At 40.5% G+C, this 13,058-nt stretch overlaps 1 protein-coding gene and 1 long non-coding RNA gene across 3 annotated transcripts in view; one reads left to right on the top strand and one right to left on the bottom strand.

Moving 5' to 3' along the window:
- Window positions 1-12,045, top strand: part of LOC144181273 (uncharacterized) — a 52,879-nt gene extending 40,834 nt beyond the window's left edge. Inside the window, exon 3 of the long non-coding RNA XR_013324637.1 lies at window positions 11,982-12,045. This is a non-coding gene — a long non-coding RNA (uncharacterized LOC144181273). The remainder of the gene's footprint in view (window positions 1-11,981) is intronic.
- The window catches only part of sox5 (SRY-box transcription factor 5), an 80,026-nt gene that overhangs the window by 28,840 nt on the left and 38,128 nt on the right, over window positions 1-13,058 (bottom strand). For both annotated transcript variants that reach the window (XM_077709656.1, XM_077709657.1), the window contains exons 5-6: window positions 10,968-11,140; window positions 9,767-9,835 (exon numbers count right to left, since the gene is read on the bottom strand). In XM_077709656.1, coding sequence (XP_077565782.1) covers window positions 9,767-9,835; window positions 10,968-11,140 — 242 coding nt within the window. The remainder of the gene's footprint in view (window positions 1-9,766; window positions 9,836-10,967; window positions 11,141-13,058) is intronic.

The following is a 13,058-nucleotide window of genomic DNA, read 5'->3' as shown; positions in this document are numbered from 1 at the left end:
TAATGATGAGTGATGAGTATGTTAATACTTTAGTCCTTTTTTTCTGTTTACGTTTCATATGTACTGTTAACAGATGCACTTTTTTATCTGTATCATATCATGTGCTGACCCGACCCGTCTGTCAAATTTTTAAAGTCAATATGGCCCCATGGCCCAAAAATTTGCCCACCCCTGTATTAAACTCTCTCTCTCATGAATATAATTTTGAGAGCTTGCTTCAAAAGTAAACTCTCTGTCACCATTTGACTGGCGACCAAACGTCAGAGCACCAAAATAACGAACCCTGGAAGGTGTAGATAAAAACTTTTGGATTGGTTTTGCATTCCGCTCCTAAATATTCGATAAAATCTTAGCGACAACGTCAGCATACAAGCGTATAGGGCAGGCTAGATTAGTGTATGAAAAGGTAAGGTGAGTTCTACATTTTAATTCAGAGTTAAAAACAGCAGTGATCACATGTATTCATTCAAACAGGTCATTGTACTGGTTCCTTTCCATAAGATAACACATTCATATAGATCATGTGACATATGGAACATACACACACATGACATCAACATGCACACACGTTTCCTGTAGTGCAGACGGTTCTCAGCAGCTGGCCTTTCCTTTCCTCGTTTTTGAAAGATGGCGCGTTTTCATTGAACCCGAGCGCACACATTTCACTGGCACGCTCCGAAGTAAGCATATCGCCGCTTTTCGGCAGAAAGCCACGCAACTTCACAAGGTTTCGGGAAGCTTTTTTAAAGAAGAAGAAGAAAAACTCCGATCGGGCGTCTTTTTTTGGCAGAAGAGCCAAGAGAGCGCAAAAGAAGAAGAAGAAGAAGAGATGACGGGGGAGGAGGAAGAGACAGATGGTCGCACAAAGCAAGTCGCTGCCAAAAATGACGCACAAAGGCACGCGTGTGATGGACGGACGTACAGTTTGAGATGGGAGAAAGGTGACAGAGGGACGACGAAAAAAGATGCAAGCTGCTTACGCCGGGGGAGAATAGGACAAAGTCGGCTCACTTTTCGTAATAGAAACACTTTAGAAAAACAAAGATTAGAAAACTAAAAGCGCTTGGATAAGTCTTAACCGAGTAAAGTCATAGAAAAGGAAAAGTGCGGTATGTACCGTATTTTCACGACTATAAGGCGCACTGCATTATAAGGCGCACCCTCAATGAATGACATTTTTTCCATGTATAAGGCGCACTGTATTATAAGGCACACTGTATTATAAGGCGCACTGTCTATTTTGGAGAAATGTAAGACTTTTAAGTGTGCCTTATAGTGGTGAAAATACAGTAATTGCTATTGACTTCCAGGTATGTAGCACTCACTACTTTACAGTCACCTCTAGAGCCAGCCATTGTGGATGTTTTGGAGTTTTTTTGTATAAAATCTTGCAGTGAAGGAGGAGCTATATGATGGAAGATGTTGTAAACTAAGATGCATCTGCATATTTAACATTATTGAGTATTCAGTTCAGGCGTTTGTGTTTTTTTAATATCCGACACTGGTGGTTTTTCATGTTTGGTTTTCTGTTTTTTCCATATATAAGGCGCATTGTATTATAAGGCGCAGTGTCTATTTTGGAGAAAATTTAAGACTTTTAAGTGCGCCTTATCGTCGTCAAAATACAGTAATGCTTTTGATGCCTATGACATCCCTGAACAGGATAATAGTCTGATATGAGGAAAATGGATGTGAAATAGCTCAATCATAAAGATTCACCATGATATCATCCAGTCATATTTGAGAGATAAAGGGCACCTGAAGCGGTGTTTTACGACAAAAAAAAAAACCTTTTACCTGCGTCTCCGTGAGTATAGTAAATACTATCCCCTCTTGTGTGTCGGCATGCCAACAACACTGCAATCAAACTCTCCCGACTCAAGGGAATAGCGCTCTCTTCTTCCAGCACCCCCTCCTCCTCTCTCGCCCCAAAAAACAATAATTACACCATCATTTTTTTTTGGTTAAGCATAAAACCACGCAACGCCTTTTGCGGGATCAGAAAGCGAGAGGCGTTCCAGCGCGGCGCTCGGACAGGCCCCCCGCGGGGACGAATCACAGGCAGAACAGTTCCGCTTTGCCTTTCAGGCCTAATTGGACATATGCTGGAGTGGAGCTGGCTAGGGATACTGTAACGCACCATCGGGAGGAGGAGATAGAAAAGACGCCGCATACGCAGGGCGAATGACATCTGCGTGGCTTCGTTTCGTCTCATTGCGAAGGGAAATATCACATAAGAGCTTTTTGTAAGATCCTGTTCGATGTCAGCTTTCATCGGAAATGCACACCTAGCGAGGCGGCGTGCAATCGGGAGATATGAATTCTAAGACAATTGTGATTTATGACAATAGGAGAAGAAAGATCAAGTAGTAGAAGAGAGGAGAATAATTCCCGACCCATATGTTTGCAGTAATAATAGTCGACTTAACAGCTGTTGGGTTGCTCAATGGCATGGCGACACAAGGCGGAGTCATGTGGGTTAAAAGCTATAAATACTGGATGGGTGAGAATCGTGGGATTGGATGTTTTGGAGTGGACAGACTTGTTGAACTAGGGGGACATTTTATGTGAGATGGTAGAATTCTAGTGTTGGAATCAATGTTCCTTCTAATTTTTTGTTGGTTTGGGCAGAAAGACAACCTCCCCGAGTACTAAAAGCACTTTATGATATGAATTTCAGTCACTTACAATATGATTTATGAAAGTTTCAAGTGTGTTATAAATAAGGTCATCGTTAACGGAAAACTAGAGTTGACCAAACATTTTTGGCACTTGAGATCAATCAAATTACAATTAAAACAGACTGAAACTGTATTGGGAGCAATGTTTTCTCTAATTTTTCGTTGGTCTGGGCAGAAAGACAACTTTCTAAGCGTACTGAGTACCAGTGTGAGTGACATCATCATTGCTCGCCAGTATCACAACTGCCATAAGCAGGTGCATGTCAATGTTCCCTCTAATTTTTCATGTAAAACATGCTGGAAAACACGAAAAAACATAAGAGTGGACAGAGCTACTGCCACTGGCTGCAGCGTAAACGGCGCCATCATGGGGATAGGGGTTAAAAAAAGTTTGGATTTTATTTACTGCACTCCATATGATTGCTGCTGTGCAGAGAAGACGAGTTTAGTGCTCAATTTCGCACGAGCAGGGAACATTGGTCGTAATACAAAATTATTGCAATTTAGTTAATTTGCTCATAGAAACTGTTAGTTTTTTTCCTTTACTTTTGACCAAATTCATTCATCCTTGGTATTCCAGCATTGACTCCACTACCAAATGGGTCTTTAGTTTTTTTTTGGCTTGTTTTCCATTTAAATTGATTCATAGCTGCGCCACGTTTCCAGAAATTGCATCGATCGAGTCTACGCCGCACAACCTCAACCCTCATTTTCCAAGACGCGGAGTTCCCCCGAAAGCTAGCGACAAAAAGTTTGACAGAAAGGAAAAGAGACATTCGCGTGAGAAAGTCACGACCACATCTATCAGACAATCTCCACATCTTTTCGCATAAAGGACGAAGCACATCTGAAAACAGCAGGCACTTCAGGGAATAACACTCTCTCCGGCTTCCCTTTCACATCAGTCCCAAAGTGAACATGAAAACCTTACAACGCCACAGACAAAACATCACACCGCCGCCTCTGTAGACTTTAGACGGCATTGAGACGGAGGCGCTTTTAATCTCGCGCAAATCCCTCCCCCACATTCAAGCGCCATCAAAAAAAAAAAACAACCCAACGCACATCTCCAAAAGACAAACAGAAACCCATCAAGACCAAGCGTTTTTAATCAGTACTACCGTATTTTCACGACTATAAGGCGCACTTAAAAGTCTTACATTTTCTCCAAAATAGACAGTGCACCTTATAATCCAGTGCGCCTTATATATGGAAAAAACAGAAAAACAAAAACGAAAAACCACCACTGTCGGATATTAAAAAAAACACAAACGCCTGAACTGTAACAATACTGTTAAATATGCAGATGCCATCTTAGTTTACAACATCTTTTATCATATAGCTCCTCCCCCACTGCAAGATTTTATACAAAAAAAATCCAAAACATCAACAATGGCTGGCTCTAGAGGTGACTGTAAAGTAGTGAGTGCTTCATACCTGAAAGTCAATAGCAATTACCGTATTTTCACCACTATAAGGCGCACTTAAGTCTTAAATTTTCTCCAAAATAGACAGTGCGCCTTGTAATACAGTGCGCCTTATAATACAGTGTGCCCTATAATACAGTGCGCCTTATAATACAGTGCGCCTTATAATACAGTGCACCTTATAATACAGTGCGCCTTAAGATACAGTGCGCCTTAAGATACAGTGCGCCTTAAGATAGTGCGCCTTACGATACAGTGCGCCTTATAATACAGTGCACCTTATATATAGAAAAAAATGTCATTCATTGAGGGTGCGCCTTATAATGCGGTGCGCCTTATAGTCGTGAAAATACGGTAAATGTTTATTTGAGGAATATCTAAAGGGAAAGTGTGAAGTTTCACAAGGCCATGGAGGATAAGGAGGAACCATCCTGGCGAGAGAAAGTTCTCGGCAGATCGAGAGAACAGAATGAACAAGAGAGAGAGAGAGAGAGAGAGAGAGAGAGAGAGAGAGAGAGAGAGAGAGAGAGAGAGAGAGAGAGAGAGAGAGAGAGAGAGAGAGAGAGAGAGAGAGAGAAGGAGGTGTGGTGTAGAGGAGCAAGAGTTGAGAATAATTGGCAGTGAGCGTAGACTGCGTTTACCACGCGCCAGGCGGCACAGCTTGAACTTAAAGCGCCGTCGCGGCATAATGAAGATGTGGCCGCTAATTAACATATGGGGTGTGAAACAGGTTGGTTGGCACACGGTGTATCCACCCCCCCCCCCCCCCCAAAATAAAAATGCTAAGGTAAAGTTATTATTGGGGAGTAATTAGCTTTGTGAAGTTAATGTTTTGAACAATAGCTGCCAGCAACGTACAATATGGCTTATATTTAAGCGCGTGAAAACGGGAAAAAAAACATTGCCCCTCGCGCTAAAGTGCCAGTCCCTCGGCTAAAATCTGTTGGCGGCCATATGCTGCGGCAATTAATGCAAAACCTGGGTGACCTTTTGCTGAACACGGGAGAGAACTAATAATTAATTTGAAGCAAGAGCAAGCTTGTAATGTCAGTCTATTCATTTTCTATGGATGGGTCAATCTGTTTTTTGACATGGTTTTTTAAGGGTTTTATTAGCAACTCCATAAGAAATTGTAAAAGTATTTTTTTCCCACTTTAAAAGTGGTGAAATGACTAACCCCCCCCCCCCTAAATTTCATTTTAATATTTCTTAATACATTCCTTTGTACTCTATTTAGTACTTTATACTTTTTACTTTAATGATGAGTGATGAGTATGTTAATACTTTAGTCTTTTTTTTCCAGTTCATGTTTCATATGTACTATTAACGGATGCACTTTTTTATCTGTATCGTATCTTATGCTGACCCGGCCCATCTGTCAAATTTTTAAAGTCAATATGGCCCCCGGGCCCAAAAGTTAGCCCACCCCTGGACTTATTAGTTGCTGTCTATCTGAACTATGTTGAAGTAGTCAAAGCATCAGGTGGCTTTTACCCATTTCACCATTTTTTTCCCTTCTCTCGCCCCCATTAAGCTTTTTTTCTTGTGAACATACTTGATGAGATAAAAGATAAGGTAGACGACAAGAAGTTGAGATGCGCTAAGCCATGCGTTTTGCTTCAGTGACTTTCTGATTCATTAGTTGGCGAGTTGTCCGTGTCCCCTTATGTTTCAATCCTTGTGTTGCCATCTATTCTTCGACATACACCCCCAGAGACACTACACAGGTGAGCGCCTTTTATCCTCACCGCACTTCCCCGGCACGGCGGCCACCGGGGGGAGCCTCGGAGAAAAGTCGCCTAATTAGAAAGAGCGCGAGAACATGGTCACCCTTTCGAACCCTAACAAGGAGGCCCTTGGCAGGGGGTGCAGAAAGGAGCATGTTTGCATCTCCAAGTGTGAACGCACATGGCCGGAGAATAAAGCTTTGTATCGTCTTAGAGTGAGACAACGTAAGGATCTGTTTCACCGCTTTCCAATGCTTTCTTTGGCTTGTGGATGAATTTCGATCTTTTTTTCAAGATTAGTGGAATGAGGGGGGCCAAGGGTGCGTTTATGGTTATGCATAGGTCTAGTTGAAATTTAAAAGATGGGCTTTAATGGGCTATATTCAGGATTATCATTTACTGTTGAAACCAGCTCTGAAAATTATATTCATAAGAGAGAGTTTAATATCTAAGAGTTAATATCTAAGAGAGAGAGTCTAATATTGAAGTATTGTTTAATATTTAAGTACTGTTTAATATTTAAGTACTGTTGTAACCAGCTCTGAAAATTATATTCATGAGAGAGAGTTTAATATCTAAGTACTGTTTAATATCAAAGTACTGTTTAATATCTAAGTACTGTTGAAACCAGATCTCAAAATTATATTCATGAGGCAGAGTTTAATATCTAAGATGGAGAGTTTAGTATATAAGTACTGTTTAATATCTAAGTACTATTGAAACCAGCTCTCAAAATTATATTCATGAGAGTTTAATATCTAAGTACTATTTAATATCTAAGTACTGTTGAAACCAGCTTGCAAAATTATATTCATGAGAGAGAGTTTAATATCTAAGTACTGTTTAATATCTAATTACTGTTTAATATCTAAGTACTGTTTAATATCTAAGTACTGTTTAATTTATAAGTACTGTTGAAACCAGATCTGAAAATTATATTCATGAGAGAGTTTAATATCTAAATATCTACTTTTTTTAACAGTACCTGCTTTCCTAACCCATTCCCGAGTGTCCAACCAAAATTCAAATTCACTTCGGAGTCCAATCATCGTCTATTTTAGCTCATTAACAAAACCAATTCCAGTTAAGAATGACTTAATCAAACCAACTAACAAGTCAATTCTTAACTTCAATACACACAAGCTCAAAATAACTATAGTTAAATCATATCCAACAGCCTATTTAGTTAACACAGACATAGTACACTTCAATTCCGGAACTCTAGGGTTTAAAAAAAAACAAAAAAACAAAGCAAAGCGGATGCGAGGACAATAAATAATTTGTCTTCTTTCCACAAAGATGTGTGGCGCTCTCCTCCCTTTTTCATGAGCTTGATCATTCGTTTCATTTCATCACCTCGTCCAAGTGGACGCTTGAAAGCATTCTTCATAGTCCTTTGGGGGTTTCGGGCCTAACAAAGCCAATTCATACACACACACAAATACACACCCACACAAACACACACATATGCACACTACAAACAGAAAGAGACACAAGAAAGGACAGCTGAACTCGGCCTCGTTAGGGGGAAACACAATCACAAGGGGCTTATCATACAGACACAAAACACTCACACACACACACACACACACACACACACACACACACACACACACACACACACACACACACACACACACACACACACACACACACACTCACACACCCCAACATAGTGAACCTGGTGCCCTCAATCTGGCAGGCCATATTAGTGTGGGATTGTTCGGACAATCTGCTCATGAATGATTAAGCATCCAGCTTTCTCCGACCATTTTTGATGCCCATGTACCGTATTTTTACGACTATAAGGCGCACAGCATTAATAGGGCGCACCCTCAATGAATGACAGTTTTTTTCCATATAAGGCACACTGTATTATAAGGCGCACTGTATTATAAGCTGCACTGTATTATAAGGCACACTGTATTATAAGGCGCACTGTCTATTTTGGAGAAAATTTAAGACTTTTAAGTGCATGTTATAGTCGTGAAAATACAGTAATTGTTATTGACTTTCTAGAGCCAGCCATTGTTGATGTTTTGGATTTTTTGTATAAAATCTTGCAGTGGGGGAGGAGCTATATGATGGAAGATGTTGTAAACTAAGATGGCATCTGCATATTTAACAGTATTGAGTATTCAGTTCAGGCGTTTGTGTTTTTTTTTAATATCCGACAGTGGTGGTTTTTCGTTTTTGGTTTTCTGTTTTTTCCATATATAAGGCGCACTGGATTATAAGGCGCACTGTCTATTTTGGAGAAAATTTAAGACTTAAGTGCGCCTTATAGTCATGAAAATACGGTACTCCTCTTGTTTGATCACCGGAGGCATCGTTTTTTGAAATACGCCCAAACGTACGCTCACGGGTGCCTACAATTGGCTCCTCCCAGTTTGTGGCATGTGAGAAGCTATTGTTAAGGGGGGGGGCGGCGGCGAGACGCTTGTTTGGGAAAAGGTTGCAAAGTCATGGGAAAAGAGCGCTTTGTCTCGGCGGGGTCGTGAAGGAGTGAATCATGAGCGGACGTGTTTATAGCTTGACACACACAGCTGCGGAAAATGCACGCATACGAACGCGTGTGTGTGCGTAGAATCCAAGACAAGCGGAATCCACAACACATGGATAAGTCTTCTATCTAAACGACAAAGGCCTAAAATAAGAGAACAATTTATAATTGAAGCTGCACAAAGCAAATAAATACAGCTGCTTTATACTAGAAATGCTATCACAAGGCGCCTTATCACATAAATTGCTTATGGGTAACTCGTAGGGGGGCGGGGTTTAAAGTGTGTGTGTGTGTTCTGACTTGTATAGGGCGACTCGGGCGATACAAAGCCGGCCTTTCTCAGCTCAAAAATCAGTATCATCTGCCTTTTGAAAGACCCCAGCTATTAGTTCCGAGCCACCTGGGCTAACATAGAGGCTCCAGTGTCGCGCCCTAAAAAAAAGGACAATGCTTCCATTTTTTTTTTTAAATCGGTTAGTGAAGTCCAGCCTGAATTTGTTTAACGCAACTGCATCGAAAGGCCCAATACCCAAACTATGATGACAATGTGTCACTTGTAATCTGGGAATATATATACAGGGTGACCCAAAAAGATTCGTACACATATTTTATTTGATAAAAAATCCATTTTTAAACGAAATTCACTAACAATTGAGGAACTGAAAACTGCCATCACAGTAAAATCAAAAGCCATCCCGAAAGAGGAGTGTGTAAAAGTGATTGACAACTTTGTCAGATGAGTACAGGTTTGCTTGCAACGGATTGGTGGACATTTGGAAGACATTTTGGGAAAGCCATAAATTGACTTAAAAATGGACAGAAATAGCTGAAACTCTGGTGAGTGGTCTTCCATAAACTGAATAATGTGTGGTTGTAATTTGAAAGAAATAGCTTTTTAATCAAAGTCAAAATGGACATTTTCATGGGTATGCATCTTTTTGGGTCACCCTGTATATACTATCATGATGGTATTAATTTTCCCCCAAAAAGTTTGGGGAATTGCACATGAGGAACGTTAACTTAAGCCTTTAAGCTTTGTAAGAGCGACTCTGCATATTCTCTACCTCGTCGTTTTTGTCCAACTTTACAATGTCTTTTTGAATCTACCTGTTTTGCTACCGAAAACCAATATGGCGCAGTTCAAATGGATGCTAGTGTCGTCAGCTCCGCCCACTCTTGCTTGTTTCGTGTTTTTTGCTGCTTTTCTGTCGTAATGATTCGATTTAGTGATTCTTAATGATCCCATTGACTTTGAATTGCTTTATACTTTGTGCTTTTGCTTTATTGTGTACTATCTAACTTATAACTAAACCTTTTCTTGGACATTATGCATCAATCATACATTAACAGTCACAGGCATAGCAAGTAACCCATGCATCATCATTATCATCATCATCACATGGTTGCTTGCTCAAAAAATGGCCTCACCTGGATTTGTTGCTGCAGGAGGTTGATTTTGTGCTGCTGTTGCAGGAGTTGCTGCTGTTGCCGGGCAATCTGGGGACAAAAAAAAACAGTACATTGTTAAAATATATACAGAATAGTCATGGCCCATGTGTATGGGGAAGTGGGGTATGCGACACGTGGGCGGGTCTCGGATGCCCCACTCGCACGACTGAGGGAATGAAATATTAACGAATGGCTCTCATCTGGTCGCAGCTCGCAGCCAAAGGGTCAACGCTGTCACATCGACACACTTAGCGACAAGAGTCAGTCTGGCATCATTGTGTTAAAGCCTCACTCTAAACTGTTAGTGATGCACAGGAAATTGCTATATGAATACCCCAGAAAATTTAAGATCGCTAGTTTCATGTTCGCTATACTGTTTTCCCCAGAAAAGTTGGTGTCATCGTATTCCTGGTTGTCTGTGGTGCTCGGACGTTTGATCGCCGGTCTTTTGGTCCCTTTTGGTCGCTGGTCAAATGGTGACAGAGAGTTTACTGTTGAAACCAGCTCTCAAAATTATATTCATCAGAGAGACTTTGATATCTAAGAGAGAGAGAGAGTTTATTATCTAAGTATATAAATAGATATTTAGATATTAAACTCTCATTAATATAATTTTGAGAAATGGTTTCAACAGTACTTAGATATTAAACAGTACTTAGATATTAAACAGTACTTAGATATTAAACAGTACTTAGATATTAAACAGTACTTAGATATTAAACAGTACTTAGATATTAAACTTCTCTTTTAGATATTAAACTTTACTTAGATATTAAACAGTACTTGGATGTCAAACAGTACTTAGATATTAAACAGTACTTAGATATTCAACAGTACTTAGATATTAAAAAGTACTTAGATATTAAACTTCTCTCTTAGATATTAAACTTCTCTCTTAGATATTAAACTTCTCTCTTAGATATAAAACTTCTCTCTTAGATATTAAACTTCTCTCTTGGATATTAAACTCTCTCTTAAATATTAAACTCTCTCTCCTGAATATAATTTTGAGAGCTGGTTTCAACAGTAAACTCTGTCACCATTTGACCAAAAGACCGGCGACCAAACGTTTGTTTGCCACAGTTGTTTGTGACCCCTTAAAAGCATGAGCGGGTAACCCCCTCTACTTGTTCCGTTGGAGATTTCACTGTCTATTGTTGTGGAAGGGAAGATTGCGTACCTGGTCCTGCTGCTGCTTGGCCAGCTCCATCTGCTGCCTCTGTTTCTCCATCTGCGAGGCAGCCAGTTTCTTCTGCTCCTCGTGGGCCGCCAGGAGCTGCTCCCTCAGGCTGCTCAGCTGGCCGATCATGCCCATAAGTTGGCGCTCTTTCTCCGCCAAGCTATCAGGGGTACCTGGACAAGAGTATATAGGATCCAATTTAGCAAGATTCTTGAAAGAAAACTGACTTAAGGATGACTTTGGGTATGTTTTTGTCCGGTCTCGGCAGGCAACGTTTATCCAGAATCCAAATACGGATGTCTTCTAAGCAAAAAGACCAGAGATTATTATGGGAATCAGGTTAAAAAACAGCAAGGAACAACAAAGTAATGTAAAACTATGGGCCATCTAATAATATATGACCGGTTTGGGAGTTTTAAAGTCTCTCTCTGACGGAAGGTGTGTTGTAAAACCAGATGTTAACTCGTTTTTTTTGGGGTGATTACTACAGAGAACATCCATCATTGTCTTTATTGCTTCATTGACGTTGAAGAAAAAAGGCCATGAGAGGAAACATTTGTCAACAGGTTAAACAAACTGAAATTCCACAAGGTCTACATTTTGAATTGGAGCCGAAGAACAGTAGCTATTGAGCTTTTTTTCTGTGTGTGTACGAGAAAAAGAAAGAAAGAAAGTGTGTCTGGTCTATGTTTACCCTGCAGTCAACCCGCCTTCTGCTCACATTTAGCATGGCCTGACCTTTGACCTCTTAGATCCTGACATACCAGCTCCATTACACACACACACACACATATACACACACACTTACATGCATACACAATTACGTATCTAAACACACCAGTGCACACAAGGCCTAAATCATTCAACAGGATGTAGTTAAAGACAAGCACAATCAACGCGGGGTCCTCACGTTTACTCGTACTCGCCGGTTTGATGCCGACTATGTATTGCGCCTGTCAATGTGTGTGTGTGTATGTGTGTGTCTAACAACTACAATCGTCCATTGTTCCTCAGCTGCTGCTACCTCAAAAGGCCTGCATTCCTACAACAGTCGGGCCAGATGACGGCTAGAAAAATACAAGGGGGATGGAAAAAAAAATGAAGGACATACCAAATGGAAGGGAAGACAATGTGCTACATGGAGACTGACCCCCCCAAAACCCCTCGGCCTTTGACCATGACGGTAAGATGAGTCATTCATTTTTTTAATTCTTTTTTTTAAACTTTACCACCTGCGATAAGTGAAATTCCGCGAAGTAGGGATTCCCCTTCAAAAATGCTTAATTTGAATTTAATTCAACAAAAAATAATAATAATAATTAATTTTTTAAAAATGTTTATTCATATTTTTTACCCCCTGTATACAGTACCATATAGAATACAGGTAGAAAGAGTGAAATTCATGTTATAACAAAAAAAAACTGTAAAATATGTTGTTTCAATGTAATATTTGTATTTTTTAGTATTATTTTTACCCCAAAAAACCCGCGACGCTCCGAATCCGCAATAGCTGAACCGCCAATTAGCGAGGGAACACTGTAGTCTCCCCCAAAACCTATTGACACCCCACCCCACCCCTCACATACGTCCCAAATAACCTCTCCCTCACTTCACCCGCCAACAATGAACAATAACGGCAACTGTAGTGAGAGCGCTGGCTGGCTGCTGGAAAAATAAACAGGCCGCTGTCCTAACCCCACAAACGCACCTTTGTAAAAGCCAGAAAAAGCCAAACGCTTATATATATGTGTGTGTGTGTCACTAAAGCTGACCCAAAGACAAGAAAGAGTCCAGTGTTAGAAAACGTTGGCCTGTTCAAGTCGAAGGAGGGGGTTGAAGTGAGAGGGTATATAACTTAAAGGGTAGTAGAGGTTAGCTTGTAAAGGTGAAACGATGGATCAAAGGATGCTTTCTTGTCTCGGGGGGGTTGGGTTGGGGGTCAAACACATGCACCCATGCACAAATGCAAACATGGTTAAGGGAGGGGGGGGTAGAGACATGGTGATGTGTTGTGATGAGGTGTAGAAGTACAAAAAGTGTATGAAGATGAAGCTGTTTTTTATTCTTTTGCTTTGCGTCTGATGTGAGGTT

Source organism: Stigmatopora nigra, chromosome 23 (genome assembly GCF_051989575.1).
Source record: "Stigmatopora nigra isolate UIUO_SnigA chromosome 23, RoL_Snig_1.1, whole genome shotgun sequence".
NCBI classification, from domain to species: Eukaryota; Metazoa; Chordata; class Actinopteri; order Syngnathiformes; family Syngnathidae; genus Stigmatopora; species Stigmatopora nigra.
Note: the sequence above shows the minus strand (reverse complement) of the source record. Positions and strands in the feature narration are given on the sequence as shown.